The sequence below is a fragment of the Corythoichthys intestinalis genome, chromosome 5 (assembly GCF_030265065.1).
Source record: "Corythoichthys intestinalis isolate RoL2023-P3 chromosome 5, ASM3026506v1, whole genome shotgun sequence".
NCBI classification, from domain to species: Eukaryota; Metazoa; Chordata; class Actinopteri; order Syngnathiformes; family Syngnathidae; genus Corythoichthys; species Corythoichthys intestinalis.
In genome coordinates this window covers 1,703,339-1,727,168 of record NC_080399.1, presented here as the reverse complement: position 1 = coordinate 1,727,168, position 23,830 = coordinate 1,703,339, and the positions used below count along the sequence as shown (strand labels likewise).

General features: G+C 38.0%; 1 protein-coding gene across 1 annotated transcript in view; it reads left to right on the top strand.

Annotated features, from left to right (window-relative positions):
* The first annotated feature begins 206 nt into the window (after positions 1–206).
* mrpl23 (mitochondrial ribosomal protein L23) overlaps positions 207–23,830 on the top strand; it is a 68,024-nt gene continuing 44,400 nt past the window's right edge. Inside the window, exons 1-2 of the mRNA XM_057835658.1 lie at positions 207–345; positions 14,968–15,090. Coding sequence (XP_057691641.1) covers positions 215–345; positions 14,968–15,090 — 254 coding nt within the window. The 5' untranslated portion in view covers positions 207–214. The remainder of the gene's footprint in view (positions 346–14,967; positions 15,091–23,830) is intronic.

Here is a 23,830-nt window from a genome sequence, read left to right as displayed (position 1 = left end):
TTTTTGGGTAATAGTTAGCCTCTTAGTATAATTGACTAAATGATATTTCACTCGTTTTGGAAAACAAACAAACAAATTGGTTTTTTTTAAAGATATTGTATACTTCAGAAGAGTTACCTGACGCAAGATGGCCGTCATTTATTTACGCAACCGTCTTCGCTTTTTAAGAATCTAGTTTATGGGATATCTATGGTTAAACAGTCTATTGGAGCGCATGCGCTTCGTGTGTATTCCCGGAAGTAGGCGCGCAGCACATGTCCTACTAAATCAACCTTGGAAAACCCTCACAACAATTAACTCCTTGCCAAATTTTTGCCGCAAGACCATGCCAGTAACGAGACTGTGGTAAGTTAACCCCTCGATTTACTATTTTATGTCGAAAACAACTGTGCTCAAGAGCGAAATTGAACAGCAACAACACTGCACGTCACCTACGCTGATGTTAGCCTGCTGTGGCGTGTGCTAAAAACAAGCATGCTAGTAGTACTAGTAGCCGCTTGTAGTAGCAGCCTACTATTTAGTGTCAAGTAGCCACAGCTATTTGTTAATGTGCTCCATGTTCGCGTTACACCTTTTTTTGGTAGTGGTATAGAATTGTGAATAAAAAGCGCGTTAAATAGCAAAACTGAACACAAGGGCGTAGGTTTGCATAGGAACGGTAGGGACATGTCACTACCAACCTTTCAGGATGCTTTAATTGTCCCCACCAACTTTTATGCAACCTTATTTGCATTATATAATGACTTCAATTTATTTAGGTAATTTAAATTGTCTTTCCATGTTGTAAGGATAGAATTAACGCAACCATTATTAAGTGAATTACTGTACTTTCAATATGTTCAGACTTACCTTGACCCCTCTTCACTTGCTGAATGTGCTAGTCCATTTTTCCCCCTCAAAGGCAAATTTGATTGGCTGATGACTTGACCCCCTCCCCTACATTCACACAAGTGTTCAATTTCTGTGAAATTTTTCACCCTGGTACTATTTTGCTCCCGAAGCTTTTGTGGTGGTGAATAAGCACTCTTTTACATTCAGTTGGACTCTGAAAGTTATCCAAAGGAAAGGTGCTAAATAAACAACAGATTATTATCCTAATTTTCGCACTATAAGGCGCACCTGACTATAAGCCGCCACCCACCAAATTTGGCACGAAAACGGCATTTGTTCATAGATAAGCTGCACTGGACTATAAGCTGCAGCTGTCCAGTATGGATGTATGGATGGATGGATGGATTTATTTTAGGGCTGTCAAACGATTAAAATTTTTAATCGAGTTAATTACAGCTTAAAAATTAATTAATCGTAATTAATCGCAATTAATCGCAATTCAAACCATCTATAAAATATGCCATATTTTTCTGTAAATTATTGTTGGAATGGGAAGATAAGACTGATATATACATTCAACATACGGTACATAAGTACTGCATTTGTTTATTATAACAATAAATCAACAAGATGGCATTAACATTATTAACATTCTGTTAAAGTGATCCATGGATAGAAAGACAAGTTATAGAAATGTTGTATTAAAACGCCTCTTAATGTTTTCGTTTTAATAAAATTTGTAAAATTTTCAATCAAAAAATAAACTAGTAGCCCTATTCTGTCCTCAATGTGTGTGAGTACACAAATTGACAGATAGCGAACATAAGTTCCAAAAAGAAATCAGACGGTGGGGCAAAGTTGCATGGGCTTTACTGAAGTCATCTCTTTTTGACAGGAGCACGTTTCTTGTATTTTTGTAAAACTGAAAATAACAAGGCAATGTGTCAATAACTTGCATAAATCACAAAATAACATAAAATGTACACACGCGTGTCCATTTGAGCAGTAGCACTAGCCAATTAGCTCACAAGCATCTAACAATGTAACTGCATTTCACCATATATGTGAACAAATTCAAATACAAATCATCAATAACTATCTAATGCTCATGAATATAAAAAAAGGAGGAATATAACTCACAAGCGATGCATGTATTAGACACAAACAGTGTGATGGGGCTATGAGAACTGCCACTGAATACTGGATGCGGACGTTAGCTGGTCTGAATAGCACTGTCTATTAGTGTGAGTTCGCGTCGACATATATTCACGTCAGAAAAGCGCGCCGAAACCCAAATAATCAGCTGCACTGAATCGGCAGCAGAGGGCGACATTACGCCACATAACATATGCAAGTCACACCCAAGCGCCAGCAGAGGGCGGAAAAACTCTATAAAACACAATTAACAAGTTGGCCTTTCACTGTACTGACATTTAAATCTGTCTGAGCGGGCCTAGTGCGTTAATTGCGTCAAATATTTTAACGTGATTAATTTAAAAAATTAATTAACGCCCGTTAACGCGATAATTTTGACAGCCCTAATTTATTTATACATTTATTATGGGATATTTACACGAAAAAGATATCAACCAGTAGGGCTGCAGCTATCGAATATCTTAGTAGTCGATTAATTGATGGACTAGTTAGTTTCGAATAATCGAGTAATCGGATAAGGAACATGAAAAATTAAGATTTAAAGATAAGAATTAACCGGAGCTGAGCCTCAAACGGTATAATTTTATTTATTTTTTTTTTCAAATGAGGATCTATGTACAACAAGAGAACAATTGGCTAACTTACATAGAAAAAGTCCGCTAGCTTAAATGCTATGAAATGCTAAAGTTTTTTTTACAATGCTCTTAACAAATGGTTCAGACACCCCCCCCCCCAAAAAAAACGGCTAAATATACCTATAAACCTATACTAAATTATGAATATATTTAAAAAAAAAAACATTAGCTCAAACAAAACTTAGCTTACGTTGGTCTTGACAGGGAGCAGTTGGATTCAGCCATGTGAAAAGAGGCAAACCAGAGGGCAGTGTATCCACCCTAATCAATAAAACAATGCAAACACTTTCAAAATAAACCATTACAACGCCCATTTAATTAAACGAATACTCGAAGCGACAATATTCAATTTGAATATTTTTTTCTAATCGAATTCTCGAGTTAATCGATTAATCGTTGCAGCACTATTATCCAGTAATACTTTATTTGACAGCAGCATAATACCAATTACTATGAACCAATTGGCTGCAAAGCTTCATTGCTTCAATAAGCTTAATTTGGCCAGCACTGTCAAACAGTCAACCTCTGCTGCCACCTGCTGTCAACACTGTTGTTGTCCAACATGCCTTCTAGCATGCATTGCAGCGCTACAGATGTAAATAACAATCAAAATTCATGTCCTGTGCTAATAATTTATTCAGTTACTGTTCCAGTTGTTTCATTAATTGCTAGTTATGGTATTTGTTAACACTTTATTTGACAGTGGCGCCATATGACCGTCATTAGACAATCATAATTATGACACAACACTGTCATGAGCATCTATGAATGCTTATAACAAATGTCATTTAGTGGTATCTGGCAAATCATCTCACTTTTGAATGGATATAAAAGATCCAAACTGGACATAAATGGAGTTAGTGACATTATTTGCCGGATGTCTTTTCACGTTATAAGCATTCAGTAATGCCCATGATACTGTCATGTAATAAGTATGAATGACCGTCTTATGACAATGTTATGATGGCACTTTGTAATAAATTGTTACCTATTAACCCAAATAAATCATCCAATAAGCCGCACTGGACTATAAGCCGCAGAATTCAAAATGAAGGAAAAAATTAGCGGGTTATAGTCCGAAAATTACGGTAGAGGAGTTACATTATTGTTTTTGCCAGCGATGCCGAGTAGCTGTAACAGCTGTAGTAGTAGCAAGTAGCGCTACCGATTTCACCAATGAGACGTCGCAAAAATAATCACATGACTCCGTTATACCAATCAGACGCAAGCTTGCCGTTCTAGCTTCAAGCCAGTCTGTTAAATAATGTGGTCTTTAGCACCGTAAAAAATGAAGTATTTGATATTGAGCGCTGCTCTGAACATGACTCGAAAGTGCGGATTTCAATCTCTAACCCAGTTTTATTTGGCACTAATTGACCAAGGAAAACCGGATATATGCTCATTTTGATTTCGAAATAGTTGGCTAATAATGAAGGAACGCTTCACTATTAAAACTAGAAACTGTTTTCTCCACCAGAGGGCACTCGTGCTCTTTCGACGAATAATGCCACATTAATGTTTTTTTCTCTCATTGGAATTTAATGAATTTTTTTGTATTTCTTTGGCTTGATGTGGTTATGTAATGTGTTATTGTCCAGTATCATTATAACAACAATTCATATAGCATTGTTTGAAAAAAAAAAATCAAACAAAAATAATCAGTTACTCAAAATGTTACTCTTACTTGAGTATTCTTTTCACTGTATACTTTTTTACTTGTAATTTAGTACATTTTTTTGGATGACATACTTTTACTTGAGTAATATTATTTTGAAGTAACAGTACTCTTACTTAAGTAAAATGTTTGGCTACTCTACCCACCTCTGCGTTTAAATATTGCTATTTAAATGTGCTTATAAAATCTAGACACTTATTCTGGAAGTTTTCAAAATGTTTCTTTAGTAGTTTTTAAAAACAAATGTTTAATCAAACGGTGTACCACGGAAACCAATACATATGCACTGCAAAAAAAAAAAACTTCCCTTGTTTTCAGTGTAAATCTACTAGAAATAAGTGAAATTATCTGCCAGTGCTTCAAGTAAATTTTACTCACTTAGATTTTTTGAAATAAGAAATATACCTAGCTGAAAATAAGCTTTAAAAACTTGTCAGAAATGTTCTTAATTCAAGAATAGATTTTGTTCAAAACATTATTTGAAAGCATTTTTTTCTTGATTTAGGTGAAAAATGACCAACTTGTTGTTATATGGCCCTAATAAGAACAAATACTGTAGTAATAGTTAGAGATGTGCGAAATTTCCGTTTCTAAGATTATTCGCGATTCGGCCGTGGAAGATTCGAGAACCATTCACAAACATCCAAATTGCGATTATTGAAATATGTCAAGTAAAGCGGAAGAAAAACACACTCAGCGCGCCGCTCAGTCTTCGGGACGCAATGAGGAACAGAGCGAGAGTAGCTAAACATCATGCTTGTCATTACTCAGGTAATGCCATTGCTCAACTCACGGCTCTAGCTCAACTCATGCCGCGAGATAAAAAAAAACAACAACATACCTGACTGCTGCCGACAGCTGCTACAAAGTACGTCCACATACTGGCACGGTAGATATCAATTTAATGTAGGACTAGATGCAATGTACAGAAAGCTAGATGCGGGCGTTAGTAAACAGCCGCCATCTTAAAGCGGTAGACTTCCCTGCAAGGCTGTTGTAGCGAACCTTCCAAGCGAACCTAATTAACTTTTGATCTAAAATACTCCTAAATCGGTAAAATATTGACTTGAATCTATCTTTAAAATAGTTTTAAAACTTTAACATGTCGAAAGTAGACAAAAGGGAAATTATGGAATAACGGGAGCAATTTTAACAACTTTAACGGTTGATTCACAACATTAAATGAATTGAATGTAGTTTAAAGCTGCTGATACAGAATGGGGATTTGAGTATATTATTTATTGTTTTTAACTGTTAATTTGATACTGAAATAGTCGTTTATTTAAGCCTGCGATTTTTTTTTTTTCCCCAGTTTTTGTAACTAATGTACAAAACATTAGCAGCTAATAACGGGGGGGGGGGGGGTGTCGTCAATAATCGATTTATAATGGAATCGTAGCTTCTGAATCGTAATCATAATCGAATCGTTAGGTGCCCAAAGATTCCCACCTCTAGTAACAGCAGGGGCGGACTGGTAATCTGTGGGTTCTGGAGGATCACAGAACGGCCGGTGCCCTGGAAGGCCGGCGGCCGCCATTCATTATACATCACTGTTTTTATCCCCCCTAGCCTCTGATTATCTACAGTTCGTATCCAATCTGACAGGTGGCAGCAATGCGCCTTGCTGTTCATCGCCGGTCCGAACGAAGAAAGCACAAAGTAGCCTTGATTGGTTCTTTGTGGAAGCAAACTAGCGACGAGCGTCAATGCGCAATATGGATGGTGGTGGCAAAAAAAGAAAAGAGAAGGGTGGCGCGGAGAAGGTTAGGGAGAGAAAAATTAAAGAAACTGGAGAGCGAAGCATTAAAATGTCATATGTTGACAAATATTTTCGCAAGCAGCAGTCTGGCTGCAACGGCCGCGTCGGGTAACAAGTCAACAGCCCAGCCCCGGCGATGGTGAGAGGGGGAGCCGCTCTGACGTGCAGCCGCCGCCGGTGCAGGGAGAGAGAAAAGAAGAGGGAGGGTGTAACGATTAGCTGGAGGAAGTTCCCCAGACAAGCGCAGGGCAAGTAAAAAGGGACGAAGAGGGTCACTTGCTCGGTATACTTGCAATTGTTATCCACCAGGTAGGTACATTTTAAATGAAATAAATGACAATTAAAGGGTTAGTGCCAGCTAGTCCGTTTGCAATCGTGTCAAGTTACAGTATGCTAGTCCTACTATCACTCTCCTAAGGAAAAATAGTTTAGCTGTAAAACAACATATGCACACGCAGCAGCAATATTAATTCAGAAGAAACATAACAAAATATTAATAAAATGAATGGTTTTACTTTAAAGATTAGTTCGTTAAATTGATATGATATATATTTTTCATCATGTATATATCGTTTTGTTTCCTGGTTAGTACTTTCCAATGAAGGTTATGTATCCAGGATTTGTCTTGAAAATTTTATTGTATTTTCATTGAAATTTATCATTTGTATGGCAAGATTAATTATGGCAGGGGTCTCCAAACCGGTCCTCAAGGGCCGCTGTGGGGCCTGGTTTTTGTTTCAACCGATCGAGTACCGACAGTTTAACCAATGAAGTTTCCGCTAAAACAAGCAGCACCTGACTGCAATCAACTGATTACACTTGTAAGAGTCCAGATTGGTGCATAGGTGTTGTCTTGTTTTGTTGGAATGAAATCCTGCGCCCGCTGCGGCCCTATGTGGAATAGTTTGGAGACCACTGAATTATGGCATGAACAATGAAATGAAATCATTTTATAGACAGAGATATATAGAGATATATTGTAATCGATTGGATACATAAAATTTGCTTTGAAAAATACATTCTTTCATTTGTTTTTTCAGGTTGATCATAGAGCTAGTACAGAAAATGAACCCAACTCCAGTTCAGCCTTGCAATACTTTGAGCGCCCCAAGTCAGACAGTCACAGTCTAGACACATTTTCTTCATTTTCTCTCAAAGTGAACGAAATTGCCGCATTTTACAATGAAATGTAAAAAAAAATAAATAAATAAAAAGTCTCCCCTTGGGCATGCCCCCGGACCCCCTAGGGGGTCTGTGTTTCCCTTCGTATAGCGATTCTTGTGGGCTGGGCTGAGTCAAAGTCCAGGGCTGCTTTTTAGTCCCAGTCCGCCCCTGAGTAACAGTAATATTTACTTAAAGTGGAAGAATCTGATACATTAATCTGTTAACCAGCCTTTAACACTTAGAACAAGATGGAGAAAATTATTCGACTAGGTTTAACCCTTTAAGGTCTGGGCCTATTTTGTCTGATTTTGCATGCCTTTGAAGTTGCCTTTATATTTCAAAGAAAGAATTGTTTACGATGGCCTGGTTTGGTCCCTTTTTTTGTGACACCTTGAACTTCATGTCCAAATTGTTGTTTCCTTCACTGATCAATTATAAATCATCATTTTGGGCCCAAAAAGACCAAGAATTCCAAAATCGTTTTATCAAAATTTTTAATATTGATGTCCAATTGACAACCAAACATGCGTAACGAACCGTTTTGAAACTTTGTAATATTTATTCAACACGTTAGGATGAACATTCAACCAAAAAAATTTAGAATAAATAGTCTTATATTTGACAATTCAACATAAACAACAGGTATAGCCATAGGCGTTTTTTGCCTTTATACATGCTCCAGTCAAAACAGGTTATATACAGCAGACCTAACAGTGAAGAACAGTGAAAAAATATATACCATCTAACATAAAAAGTGTTTAGAGGCCATCTCTTTATGAGTTTAGGTATTGCGGCCCATCGCCTGATGAAAACTATGTACACACAATCAAGCTTCTTGAACACACATTTATATACACAAATTGAGAAGATTGATGTGGGAAAAATATATATATATAACATTGGGGGGGGGGAAGCATTTTCAAAAATATTTACAATAAACAAGTTAAATTTTTTTCAGTCATGCCACTCCGAAAAGCAGTTTCGTCCTGGAATTAGACACGGCTACATCGCACAGCTCACACTTCCATGGGGTGTCGGTCCTCTTTCCACCCTTCCATTTTCATTTCACTTTACTTTCATTGTCACTATAAATGTACATGAAAATAAGTCAGTATTTATGAAAATAATAAAAATATATACAGCAATAAATAATAATGGAAATCTATATGTATGACAATAGAAAGAATACCATAGCTGAATATGTGCTACATCCCTAATCTTCATATAGAAAGAACTTTGAACACCACAAATGATAAATTCCTGCCTGGGATACCCACAGTGCACGTACGACTTTGATCTGATATGCACATTTTATTATTATATACACAAACACACACTTATATTGCATCAAAATTAACTTTGTCTTGCAATATCAAAAGAAACTTTCAAAAGAAACGTTTTCAGCATGAAAAAAAAGAGTGAGTTGGTTTACCTCTGCTCGTCGATGGCGTCACCCACGTGTTCAAATCCGTCACTATCTTCACTCGAGGACTCTTCCGAAGAAGACGATGATGACGAATTTGGACCATCCTCTTCCTCAAGTTGATCAGAAGCACAATTGCTTGCGCTAAATTTAGTTTTCCGTTCATTGTCAAAGTCACACAAAGTCGCTGCTCGATCCAGCAGTATCCAACTGGCCGTCGCTCGCCACCTCGCTGCTTCAGAACACTCCTCCCTTTCGTTCGGTTGAACCTCGCACCGCAGTTATATTTATAAAAAAAAAAAACGCATTTTGTGCTTCCACTGTGACTTCGAAAGGGTTCGTTTGATTTGTGTTTTTTTCATGGAGCTTCCGTTTTGAAAAAGGACTAGAAATGATGGAAATATAGACATAAACAAATGATCCATGCAGCGTTTTAATGTTTTTTTGAGAGGACAATAAAACTATAAAACTTAAATGACAATATCTCACGTTCTAGTTGGTCGATTGACTTCAAATAATAACGAGAGTAAACCGCAACTTCCGCACTTTAAAACGAGACCAACCAACGGCATGTGGGTGACGTAATTAAAACATGAGGGCGCTTCAAAGACGACGTGCGCTGAGGACGCGCCGGCGCGTCCTTCAACTCTCAAGGGTTAAAAAAAAAAGAGCAGATTAAAGGGGAACTTTGAAATAAGGTTGGCCAACCATGTTTTTGATTGATTTTTGAATAATATCAATGGCTAAACAATTATAAGCATATTTTCATTATTTATTTATTTTTTTTACGCAACCCTTCCAGATTCTTTGTTTTACCCTTAGCAACGCCCTTGACAATGAAAATGCTTTTCTTCGACAATCTTCGGAAATCTTCGGAAATTACGTCTGGGCAGCGTTAGTAAACAGCCGCCATCTTAAAGCAGTAGAGCGCTAAGCGCTAATAAAGAGCGCTAAGCGCTAATAAATAAGATTAACGTAACGTTAGCCCTGCGGAGGGCTAGGTTTCTATTGATTATGACCACTGTCGATGCTTGGCTAACGTGTCTTACATACAGGCTTTAACATAACATAGCGATGTGGAGTGATGAGGGTGTAAAATAAAAACTCAATAATGCTAACTATCACACCCAAGTAGCACTGGTCCCTAATGTGCTCCAATACAGCCTGTAATCATATATTTATTTTGAACACTGCAAAAACTCAAAATCTTATCAGGACATACAATTTAGACTAACTTCAAACTTAACTAGAACTTAAAAATGGCTTGACACAAATAGAAATTCAATGGAAACACGTGGGAAAAAAATCCTAACTTTTAAGTGATGTGTGTTATCAAGTGTAACGGCATTTTTAGGTATATTTTATTAAATAAGATCTAAAGGTTTTTTGAGTGAAAGCAGTGAATTAGTCTTTTTTTTTAAAAAATTTTAGTTACATCTGAGATGCAATTGTTGGCTGCTTTCAACAATATACATCGAAAATACAGACATTGATTGACTGAAAATGGCTCAAGATTAGATGAAATGTCTTGTTTTCTCATGTATATTTATAATTGCTCTTCACCCAAAAATATATTTGTTTTATCCGATTACTCGATTAATCGATAGAATTTTCAGTCGATTACTCGATTACTAAAATATTCGATAGCTGCAGCCCTAGTCTTGTCTCCATTCGATGTCAGGTAGTCTGGGCACATTGTTTGCATCCTGATTAGCGTCTAGGCATGTGCCGGTATGAGATTTTCACGGTACGATAACCGTGAGCAAAAATACCGCGGTTTCACGGTATCACGGTATTGCAATTATAGCTCCAAAATTTTGAGATGTATGGGTTTAAAAAAAAAAAAAAAATCCATTGAACAGGATTTTTTCAAAACATATTTGCAAATTGGAACATGAATATAATGTGAAAATAAATAAATTATAAATAAATAAATATATAAATTAAATATATATAAATTAAAAACAAAAAATAACAAATATTATATAAAATTTAAATAAATAGAACCTAGACTATACCCACAGCCACAGCTCAAGTTGCTCAATATTAGAGTAAGAACAAAATAATTGCTATAAAAAGTAAAAACACTTCTAAATAAAATTAAAAATATATACTGTACAGAGGTTGCGCTAGACATTTTCGTTGTCTGTCATTTTGACTGACAGGGTCATAAAAATCTGGTCATAATCTATTTTTACCAGTCACTGAAATTTTTAAAATGATAATGATGACATATTCAATAGTATTTAGTTTTCATTCATTTTTAATTTTGTAACGCTTCCTTGGCGGCGAAAAATTAGACACTGAAGTTGTATTTTTCTCCCTCTTTTTACTCTGCTTACCGCCAACAACACCAACAAAACAACTCCACTCCCAAAGAAAAAGAGGCAACCATATAGACCCCAATCACCAACGTCACACAATGATCTTAATTGTGGTTGTCAGCCCAAAATCTTCTAAATATATATTAAATTCATCTTACCAGATATAAAATGACTACTACATAGTCTGTGGTGATCGTTTGGTGCCCCGATTTCTTGTCGAATTACAGCAGTCCATCTCGCTCTCCTGTTCGGTAATTCCAGCTCCAATAGCATATATTTAAAAATGCTACCGTTCACAAGTTCGTAGTTGGATCACGGCGATCTCGGCGAACCACCGTCTGTCACAATTCCTGCCTCTCTCGGCCTCTCCCGGGAGTCGAGCTGTCATCATCATTGTGGAACGCAAACTATATATGTTCGATATATGTCCATCAACGTACAAGTCAAGTTGTCTTCTCTTTTATAACAGCATTTCCCAGCTGTAAACAAACGAATAAAAACTTGTAACACTTGGATATATGCGGTGCATTCAAACACGATTAGCAACAGGCGGCTAGCAGCAGTAGCAGAAGCTAGTTGTTGTAAAAATGATTAAACTTCGTAATTACAATCATCATCGTAATATCAATAGCAAAGGCAACAAGTCGTTTCATGCGCCAGATTTTAGGTTTCGTATTTTTAGAGCACATTACCTTCCATAACAGCGGGGGCATGACTGCAGGAGCTGTCAGTTTTGTCCATCTCCTTATGACGAGTACGAGCACCCATGGTTTGGAAATCGACATGGTACGAAGCATGGAGGCCTTGGCTTGGTTCTCCAGCCGCCTACATCAAAATAACATTCCCGGGATCTTGTATAAAGACCTTCCAACTTCGATTCCACCGCCATTGACTTAAACAGGCGGAAACGGAAGGGGAAGGAAGACATAAGGAAGTAAACCGGTACCTCGAAAACTTGTCTATACACAGGCGGCAATCTAGTCCACCAATTGGATCACGCGCTGGCACACCGGGTGCACCAATAAGAACCTCGCGTTGATGTGTCAATCACGGTGCCGCCGCCAGACCCCGGTTACGCAACAATATTCTGACAGAATAGCGAACGACGTCATGCATTAAGAGAGACAATAGCTAATTAATGTGCCACCCTGTGGTCTGGGGTGTGAATTGCAACCTGTCAAAATGACTGACGGACTTCAGTTTTTTCCGTCACCGTTTTAAAAAACCGGTCAACGACGGAAAATTTCCGGTTAACGCGACCCCTGATTGACTTTTTTTTGAGGGGGGAAGCTCAAGTGAAGTTTCGCCATTTTCAGCCACTGTGTCAACTCTAGTCTACAGGATGCCATGCCTTTGTGTTAAAAAGAACAAAGAATTCATAAGTTAATAAATTAGTTAAAAATGTATAAGTTAATTTTATAAATTAGTTAAAATGTAAATATTGTTGAGGAAAGGTTTCATCTAAAAAAAAAAAAAAAAAAAAGTGAGGAATGAGACCTCCTCTCTCAATTAGCGATCTTTGACGCGATTCTTTTTCTTTCCCCCCTGCATTCAAGCTTTTCTCTCACTCGGCGGCTGTGAGACATAAAAGAAGCTGCTCTCCCAGTTTAGCCTAGGCTAACATTCGTCTTTGTAAGTTTTAGTTAGTTTGTATATTGAATTTGAAAGGAAAATGTGTGTTTTGTTTTTGGCGAACTTTTTAATGGAGCTACTGCTATCCTGTTGAACCTAATCACACGTGGAAAAATACAATTGTACAGCGTTTTAAATGTATTTATTTGTATATTTCACCACGATTTGCGAGCTCAATAAATTGAAGAAAAGTACGCCTTGTGTTTCGAGGGTTGGTTTTTGGGTTTGCTGGCTGTTTAGCAGAATAGCGTTACTGACACTCACGGCAACAAACGGGAAGGGTGAGCGCTGCCGCACCAAGCCACTTCGGCTGCATTTTGGCACATGAAAAATAGCGAATACCGTACTAAGGTATGACGGAAAATTTTAGTGGTTTTGAAACCGCGACGTTTTCAACCGTGAAACCGGTAACCGGCACATGTCTATTAGCGTCTGGCTAATACATGTACGATCCAACATAAAATTCCAACCTCTTCTTCTTCAACCCTTCAAAAACTTGGGTCTCCTCACTTGCGCTTGATCTATCACTTATATCGCTGTTTGAAGCATTGTTTGAAGGGCTTTGTAGGGCGGCCGTATGGAGCGCTCCCATCGCTGTTCTCGGTGTGACGTATCACTTCCGGGTTCGTCCCCTTTCAGGCTGGAACTTCGGAAACGTGATTATTTTGTCAAATATACAACATATAAATAATTTTTTCATGCTTTATTTGTTGGACAATGTTTAATTACTTGTGACCTTATTCGGCATGTGAAGAAATTACTTCACAGTACAGCTTTAAGACGTTATAAAGTTGCAGTGTGGACGTTAAATAAATTTGTATTGAATTATTTTGCATTAATAATTTAGCCTATCAATTAATTTGGTTCACATTGGTGAGAAGTGTAGCCCTGACCTCCGTTCACCCAATTTGCTTGATCTTATTAATGTCCCGTCTCAAGCAAAAAGTTTACATGGAGGTTATGCTGTTATATCGTCCCTACCAATATTGCGACCAAACCTACGCCCTTGACTGAACATCAACAAAACGGCACGTTACCTTCACTATGTGTGTTAGCTCGCCCTGGCGTGCTAAAAACAAGCAGTGCTAGTAGTAGCAGCCTTCTGTCTTGTGTCAAGTAACCGTAGTTATTTGTTACTTACATGTTATACGTTGGCATTACGCCATTTTTGTTAGTGTGCAAAATTCACAAAATTAAAGCGCACAAAAGTTATGTTTTTGGCAAAAAAAGTCCACTTACGCCAAAATTTGACAAAAAACGGTCCTATTCCTTTCCAGTAGTACAGTCAACTACCCCGAAAAAGCGTTTCCAATCATTCTTATGGATTTTCAATGCTAAACTGGAAAAAAAAAAAAATTCCATTGGTTGTCATTATTTTTTACACAAAATATCCTCGAAGTGCTGTAATATTACCAAGAATTGCCCTGAAATGTACTGGAAGTGGCCAGGGAATGTTAATGTTCCTAGTTAAATTTGGGGGCACTTCCTGTATATTTTCATTAAACACTGGTTCAATTGTTGTACATTTCCGGGTCATTTTCTTTTGGTTTTGGGGCATTTATGAGTTACTTTCAGAACATTTTGAGGCTTCTGAGGTCACTGCCAGTAAATTTTAGGTCATTTTCTATTGATTTTGGGGCATTTATGGGTCACTTCATGTTCTTTGGTAACTTCCTGTTGACTTTGGGGCAATGAAGGATTACTTCCTGATCATTTTGGGCTATTTCTTGTCGATTTTGGGGCATTTTCGGTTCACTTCCTTTTCATTGATCACTTCAAGTTGTTCTTGTGGCACTTCCAGGTAAATTCCTATTGACTTGGGTCAATAACTGTCCATTTAGATCAATTCATTTGGATTTGGGGGCATTTCTGGGTGACTTCCTGTTCATTGGTCACTTCCTGTTGTTTTTGGGACACTTCCGGGTCACTTCATGTTGGTTTTGAAGCATTTATGAGTCACTTTCAGAACATTTTGTTGCTTTTAGGTAATTTCTGCTGAAATTCCTTTAGTCACTTCCTGATGATTTTAGGGAATTTCCTGGTCATTTCCTGTTCATTGGTAGCTTCCTGTTGTTTTTGTGGCACTTCCAGGTCACTTCCTATTTATTTTGGGTCATTTTATGTCAGTTTTGGGGAATTTCGGGATCTTTTGCTGTTGATTTCGGGTCACCACTTGTTGTTTAAGGGCACTTGCGGGTCACTTTCTGTTGATTTTGGGTCACTTTTTGATATTCCTTAGCCACTTCCTGGAACATTTGAGGACAATTCCTGGTAGACAATTAATGAAATACTTACAATTACACATGTTAATATGAAAATACATTTCTTCCATGTGCACTTGGTTTATTTTTGTTTGTGTGTGTTTGCAGTTATCCTTTTTACCAGCTTGGTAACCCGCAGCTGAGACTCTTCAGACCCAATTGGTTCTTGACGCTGGTGAGACCCGGAAGAGAGCAACCGCCTGACACCGTCCAGTTCCGCGTTCCCATGGTGTAAGTTCCACTACTTTCGATAAATTAATCGTGACTGCGCCAGCTAGCAGAGCTGATGCTCTTGTCAGTTTTCTGCCGTATTGTTAGCCATAGTCAATTCCTTAGCAAAAAACATTGTCTTTAGAGACCTAAAAATGTACAAAATCCCTCTTTTTTCAGCCTCTTAATTCATTGACTGCCATTGACAGCACTAGACATCCAATCGTATTGTTTTCTCGCCTGCTATTGGCTCTTTGGGTTAATTAGTGTTTTATTAGGGCCGAAGTAAAGGCCATAGATATCATTTAAAAGGCTAGATGTCTGTTTCGCTGTGAGTCAACTGGGACGAGCGTCATTGAGTCGGTAGCTTGATGTTTAATTGACAATCAAAATCGGAAGTGTTTTTCTCCTGTAACTCGAATGTTTTTTTGAATTGGCATTGCATACTTGAAATGCGCTACTCGTTTTGGCCACAAGGTGGTGGCAGAACCTTAGTAACAAGCGCGTTCTTTCAGTGTCTTTATTAAGCCAACTGTGCGTAACAATGAATGGCTGACACATGGAGTAATTACAAGATTGACTGTATAGATCACTCATTGAAGTACTGTGAAAGTACGATTAATCATGACTGGACGTCTATCATTGTCAATGGCACTGCAAAGCAGGCTCATGTCAGTTTGTTGTGATGTTTGTTAGCAAAGTCCAATTGTTTAGGGACCTAGAAATGGTCTAAATCTTAATTTTTGAGGTTCGTTCATTTGCTGCCATCCCTCCCACTTCTAATGGATTGGACACCTAGTGCTGTCAATGGCCGTCAAACAGTTACAAATGCTTTGACATTGACAGAATAAGCTTTTAAAAGTTAATGTCAATGTAATGACTTTGATGGGAATGCCGCCCCTACCAAGATGGCTGCCCTGATGGCATATTGGTAGAGGCATTGAAAGGTTTTCTCATTCTTCTGACGCTAATTGAAATGAGTTTATCACCCGTAGACGGCTTGTAATGGATTGGACGTCTATTGCAGTCAATGGCAGACATCACCTGTTCCGTTTCACACAAAAGTATTCTGCTAGTCTTATGTCAATCCCTTTATTCTTTCTTGGGTTATGTTGTACACAAACATACAAACCTTACCTCTGTGACCCTTCATCCTGTACCTCAGGAACTCAAAATGCTCTTGAATTATTTTAAATCCTCTTCATTCATTCTTGAGTTATATTGAACACAAACCTGGGTAACCTTTCACCTTGGACCTCATGACCCCAAAATGGAATCCCCTTTTGTTTCATATTACATAGTCTGATGATAATCTCTATTCGTCCTTGAGTTATGCTGAACATAAACATAAAAACCAACCTCTGTGACCTTTCAACTTTGACCTTGTGACCCCAAAATGGAATCCCCTCTTCCGTTACAGATGACAAATATATCCTGCAAGTTTGACAATAGTCCCTTTATCCGTCCTTGAGTTATGCTGAACACAAACATACAAACCTCTGTGACCTTTCAATTTGACCTCACGACCCCAAAATGGAATCACCTCTACCGTTACATACAGTAAACATGTCCTGCAGGTCTGATAATAGAACTTTTATTCGTCCTTGAGCTATACTAATTTCAGTGACCTTTAATCTTTGACCTCACGACCCCAAATGGTCCTCCGTTCCATATTACAAACATATCCTGCAAGTTTGACAATAGTCATTTTATTCATCCTTGAGTTAATGCTGAACACAAACATGCAAATTAAGCTGTATGACCTTTCACTTTTGACCTCATAACCCCAAAATTGAATCACTTATTATTATTGACTTATTTATTCTAAGTTTGCTAATAATCCCTTGATTCATTTGTTGAGTTCTGTTGAACACCTTCAATCATTCTTGAGTTATTTGGAACACCTGCAAACATGTGACATTTCACCTTTGACCTCATGACCCCAAAATGGAATCACCTATTCATTTTCATATTACAAACATACCCTTTAGTTTTGATAATAATTTCTGTATTTGTTCACGAGTTGCGTTGAACGCCTTCATTCATTCTTGAGTTAAACCATCTGTGACCTTTACCTTTGACCTCACAACCCCAAAATGGAATCACCTTTTCTGTTTCATAGTACAAACACATCATGCAATTTTAATAACTGTCACTTTATCCATTCTTGAGTTAGGCTGAACACAAACATGTAAGCCTTTGTGACCTTTGACCTCCTGACCCCAAAATGTAATCACCTCTTCCTTTTCATATCACAACTTGCTCTTCAAGTTTAATGTTGTTGAACACCTTCATTCATTCTTGAGTCACGTTGAACACAAAAAACCCTTTGTGACCTTTCACCTTTGATCTGACAACCCCAGAAAGGATTCGCCTGTCTTTCGTAGTACAAACACATCATGCAAGTTTAATATTAGACCCTTTATTCATCCTTGTGTTATGTTGAACACAAACATCGGTGACCTTTCACCTTTGACCTGTTGATATCGAACATGGAATCGCCTCTTTGTTACATATTACAAATATATCCTACAACTTTGACTATAGTCCCTTTATTTATTCATGAGCGACGCTATACACCTTCATTCATTCTTGAGTTAGGCAGAACACAAACATGCAAGCCTTTGTGACCTTTGACCTCCTGACCCCAAAATGTAATCACCTCTTCCTTTTCATATCACAACTTGCTCTTCAAGTTTAATGTTGTTGAACACCTTCATTCATCCTTGAGTCATGTTGAACACAAACAAACCCTTTGTGACCTTTCACCTTTGACCTGACAACCCCAGAAAGGATTCACCTCTCTTTCGTAGTACAAACACATCATGCAAGTTTAATATTAGACCCTTTATTCATCCTTATGTTATGTTGAACACAAACATCTGTGACCTTTCACCTTTGACCTGTTGATATCGAACATGGAATCGCCTCTTTGTTACATATTACAAATATATCCTACAACTTTTTCTATAGTCCCTTTATTTATTTATGGGCGACGTTGAACACCTTCATTCATTCTTGAGTCACGTTAAACACAAACTCTTTGTGACCTTTCACCTTTGACATCACAACCCCAAAAAGGACTCACCTCTTCCCTTTGATAGTACAAACACATCACACAAGTTTAATATTCGTCCTTTAATTCATCCTTGAGTTATGCTGGACACAAACATACAAACCAACCTCTGTGACCTTTCACTTTTGACCTCACGACCCCAAAACGACCTCTTCCCTTTTATATTACAAACATGTCCAGCAAGTTTGATCATAATCCCTTGACTCGTTGTCAAGTTATCTAATGATTGTGAAATCGAGGCTGTCTCGGTCTCGCAACGGAGGCTTGTTTTTGCCGAGCGGATCGCGATGGAGCCGAGGTCGGCGAGGTCAGCAGAACCGAGAGGTCCAGAGGAGAAAAATACAAGATTAGGACGGCTCTCTGTTGGCTTCGGCGCTCTAATCTCTTCATCCAGGTGCTTGGCCTCCTACTAATGGAACTCTTGTCTGCCCAATTCCAAGAATGCTTATATCATTTTCTTGTCTTGTCTGTGTATGTGCGCGGGATTTTCCGCGTGCGTGCGTTCGTTCCTTCGTTTGTGTGTCGTCGGAATTTGAAGAGACTAAAGTTGCGGCCGCCGGGGTAAAAGATGATTTACATTTCAGAATACAAAAAAAAAAAAAAAATAATATAGTAAATGAGAAAGGGCAATTTCTGGAGAAATTTAGTGGGTATGGGTGAATTCCTGTTGATTTTGGGCCATTCCCATGTCACGTCCTGTTGATTTTTGGGAAATTCCGTGTTTGCTTCCTTTTGATTTTGGGGTGTTCTCAGGTCACTTCCTGTTTCCTACATCCTGTTTATTTTGTAGGCATTTATAGGTCACTTCCTGTTCGTTTTGGGTCATTCGTGGGTCTGTTACTATGTTTTAGTGCACTTTCTGTCAATTATGGGCTATTTATGGGTTACTTCCTGTTCATTTGGTGCATTCATGGGTTACTTCTAGGGCTGCAGCTACTGAATATTTTAGTAATCGAGTAATCGACTGAAAATTCTATCGATTAATTGAGAAATCGGATAAAACATATATATTTTTAAGTGAAGAGCAATTATAAATAAATATTCATGACAAAACAAGACATTTCATCTAATATTGAACCATTTTCAGTCAATCAATGTCTTTATTTTCGATGTACATTGTTGAAAACAGCCAACAATTGCATCTCAGATGTAACTAGAATAAGAAAAAAGACTAATTCACTGCTTTCTCTCAAAAAAACCTTTTAGATCTTATAAAAAATATATATATACATGTATTCAGTTCATACATAAAACTGTCATTACGCTTGATAACACACATCACTTAAAAGTTAGGTGTTTTTCCCACGTGTTTCAATTGAGTTTCTATTTTTGTCACGCTATTTTTAAGTTCTATTTAAGTTTTAAGTTAGTCTCAACTGTAAGTCCTGATAGGATTTTGAGTTTTTGCAGTTTTCAAAATAAATGTATGATACCTGCTGTATTGGAGCACATTAGGGACCAGTGCTACTTGGTGTTTTATCCAGCAATGACTACTGAGCTAAAATTGATAGTTAGCATTATTAAGTTTTTATTTTACACCCTCATCACTCTACAGCGCCATGTTTTCACAAATTAAATAAAGCCTGTATGTAAGACACGTTAGCCACGCATTGACAGTGGTCATAATTAATAGAAACCTAGCCCTCCGCAGGGCTAACATCATGTGAGCGAGTGACAGTAACGTTAATCTTATTTATTAGCGCTTAGAAGTCTACTGCTTAAAGATGGCGGCTGTTTACTAACGCCGCTGATAGGGTTGTTCCGATCATGTTTTTTCGCTCCCGATCCGATCCCTATCATTTTAGTTTGAGTATCTGCCAATCCCGATATTTCCCGATCCGATTGCTTTTTTTTGTGCTCCCGATTCAATTCCAATCATTCCTGATAATTTTTCCTGATCATATACATTTTGGAAATGCATTAAGAAAAAAATGAATAAAACTCGGACGAACATATAAATTCAACATATAGTACTTACGTACTGGATTTGTTTATTATGACAATAAATCTTCAAAATGGCATTTACAGTGCCTTGCAAAAGTATTCGGCTCCCTTGAATCTTGCAACCTTTCACCACATTTCAGGCTTCAAACATAAAGATATGAAATTTAATTTTTTTGTCAAGAATCAACAACAAGTGGGACACAATCGTGAAGTGGAACAACATTTATTGGATAATTTCAACTTTTTTAACATATAAAAAACTGAAAAGTGGGGCGTGCAATATGATTCAGCCCCTTTACTTTCAGTGCAGCAAACTCACTCCAGAAGTTCAGTGAGGATCTCTGAATGATCCAATGTTGTCCTAAATGACCGATGATGATAAATAGAATCCACCTGTGTGTAATCAAGTCTCCGTATAAATGCACCTGCTCTGTGATAGTCTCAGGGTTCTGTTTAAAGTGCAGAGAGCATTATGAAAACCAAGGAACACACCAGGCAGGTCCGAGATACTGTTGTGGAGAAGTTTAAAGCCGGATTTGGATACAAAAAGATTTCCCAAGCTTTAAACATCTCAAGGAGCACTGTGCAAGCCATCATATTGAAATGGAAGGAGCATCAGACCACTGCAAATCTACCAAGACCCGGCCGTCCTTCCAAACTTTCTTCTCAAACAAGGAGAAAACTGATCAGAGATGCAGCCAAGAGGCCCATGATCACTCTGGATGAACTGCAGAGATCTACAGCTGAGGTGGGAGAGTCTGTCCATAGGACAACAATCAGTCGTACACTGCACAAATCTGGCCTTTATGGAAGAGTGGCAAGAAGAAAGCCATTTCTCAAAGATATCCATAAAAAGTCTCGTTTAAAGTTTGCCACGAGCCACCTGGGAGACACACCAAACATGTGGAAGAAGGTGCTCTGGTCAGATGAAACCAAAATTGAACTTTTTGGCCACAATGCAAAACGATATGTTTGGCGTAAAAGCAACACAGCTCATCACCCTGAACACACCATCCCCACTGTCAAACGTTGTGGTGGTAGCATCATGGTTTGGGCCTGCTTTTCTTCAGCAGGGACAGGGAAGATGGTTAAAATTGACGGGAAGATGGATGCAGCCAAATACAGGAACATTCTGGAAGAAAACCTGTTGGTATCTGCACAAGACCTGAGACTGGGACGGAGATTTATCTTCCAACAGGACAATGATCCAAAACATAGAGCCAAATCTACAATGGAATGGTTCAAAAATAAACGTATCCAGGTGTTAGAATGGCCAAGTCAAAGTCCAGACCTAAATCCAATAGAGAATCTGTGGAAAGAGCTGAAGACTGCTGTTCACAAACACTCTCCATCCAACCTCACTGAGCTCGAGCTGTTTTGCAAGGAAGAATGGGCAAGAATGTCAGTCTCGATGTGCAAAACTGATAGAAACATACCCCAAGCGACTTGCAGCTGTAATTGGAGCAAAAGGTGGCGCTACAAAGTATTAACGCAAGGGGGCCGAATATCGCACGCCCCACTTTTCAGTTTTTTATTTGTTAAAAAAGTTGAAATTATCCAATAAATTTTGTTCCACTTCACGATTGTGTCCCACTTGTTGTTGATTCTTGACAAAAAATTAGAATTTTATATCTTTATTTTTGAAGCCTGAAATGTGGCGAAAGGTTGCAAGGTTCAAGGGGGCCGAATACTTTTGCAAGGCACTGTACATTATTAACATTATTTCTGTGAGAGGGATCCACGGATAGAAAGACTTGTGACTTTGTATATTGTGACTAAATATTGCCATCTAGTGTATCTGTTGAGCTTTCAGTAAATGATACTGTAGCCATTTAACTGTTCTGCCCAAATGCATGTTGGGAAGTGCAACCATGACTGTGCGTAGTGGCACCAATTGATATATCTTCTCTGCGTTGGGAAATAACATAGGAATTGTGAGGAAAAGATCATCTACCACCTTTCATCCCTACATTGCTTTCACACGGATTTCTAATTGTTGAGAGAGAGAATTTAAGGCTTTAGCCAATTATAAAATGGCTCCAAAGACTGCCAAAATTCACTCTACTCATTTTACGCTGCCTTTTAGCTCGATATATAGGTAAATCGGCGGCATTATAGATTGAACGCGACAATGCGTGAGTGGGTCGTGCAGCGCATGCGTTAATTGCGTTAAATATTTTAACGTGATTAATTAAAAAAAAAAAAAAGAATTACCGCCGTTATCGCAATAAATTTGATAGCCCTATTTTAAGCCAAAACTAAAGAGTCTGGATGAGTGTAAGACATTTTGTCTGTAACGTTAAATACAATTAGAAAACGATTTAATTTGAAAATATATACAGTGTATATATTAAAAAAAAAGGCATGTCCGATATTTTTGGGCAGATTCCAATACTTTGAAAATGACGTGATCGGACCCGATCGATCGGCATCCTGATCGATCGGGACATCTTCAGCCGCTGATTCTGTCATTTCGCATCTAGTTCAACATACTTGTGATCTCTATGAGATGCATCAGACGTTACTTGCTACCACCGTAGCATCATGCGAGCTAGTTTTTAGCAACGTCGGCGTCGTTTGTAGCGGCTGTCGGCTGCAGTAAGTTTTTTTTTTTTAAATTGTTTTTTTTTAATTGCTTCTTCCTTTACGCACGTGACATCAGCGCGTTGCCCCGCATTAAAGGTGTTCCAGGCAAAACGTGATGCTTAGAGCTGTCAAAATAAACGATTACTCGAGGTGAATAAAATTACTCGGATCAGTTTTTAAACTCGAGTTACTCGAGTTGCTCGAGTATTCGTTTCAGCTCTAGTTACTTCCTTTACATTTTGGGGCACTTCCTATTTTTTTGGTAATTTATGGGTCACTTTTTTTGTTTTGGCGCATTCCTGGGTTTCTTCCTATATGGTTTAGTGCACTTTCTCTCAATTTTGGGGTATTCATGAGTCACTTCCTGTTCCTTATGGGGCACTTACTATTAATTTTGGGGTATTCATGGATCACTGTGTTCGTTTTGGTTCATTTCTGGGTTTCTTCCTATATGTTTTAGTGTACTTTCTGTCAATTTTGGGGTAGTTAGGGTCACTTTTTGTTGATTTTTGGTAAATTCAGTGTTTGCTTCAGCTTGATTTTGGGGCGTTCTCACGTCACTTCCCGTTTCCTACAGCCTGTTTATTTTTCGGGGCATTTATGGGTCACTTTATGTTTGTTTAGTGGCATTCTATTGTGACTTCCTGTACATTTTGGGGCACTTCCTATTAATTTTGGTTATTCATCGGTCAATCTCTGTTCGTTTTGTGGAATTTCGATTAATTTTGGTAAGTTTTATTGGTTAAAAAAAGACCACCAATTGTTTTTTTTTTTTTTTTTGCAGGTCCATATTGAAAATTAATAGGCAAGAATGGAACCAGTTTTAGTGGAAGTTGAAATTAATGAGGCCTACTCTAACCCAAAATGTATGGGGAGGGTATTGTCAAATTTTGGCGGAATTGTACACATTTTTCCTTTTTCCAACTTTTGTGCACCTCCATTTTGTCAATGTTTTGGTAGTTGAATTTGACAAAACAGTTGGGCAAGTAGCATTTTAGAGCATTTTTGGGGGTTATTTCCTGTTGATTTCAGGCAATTTGAGATATTTTTGTTAAAAATAATGACGTTTTCATATGTGCTGTTGGAAATGTATGGGAACGTTTTTGTCAAATTTTTTTTAGAACCGTGCTTTTGCCAACAACTTTGGTGCTCCTT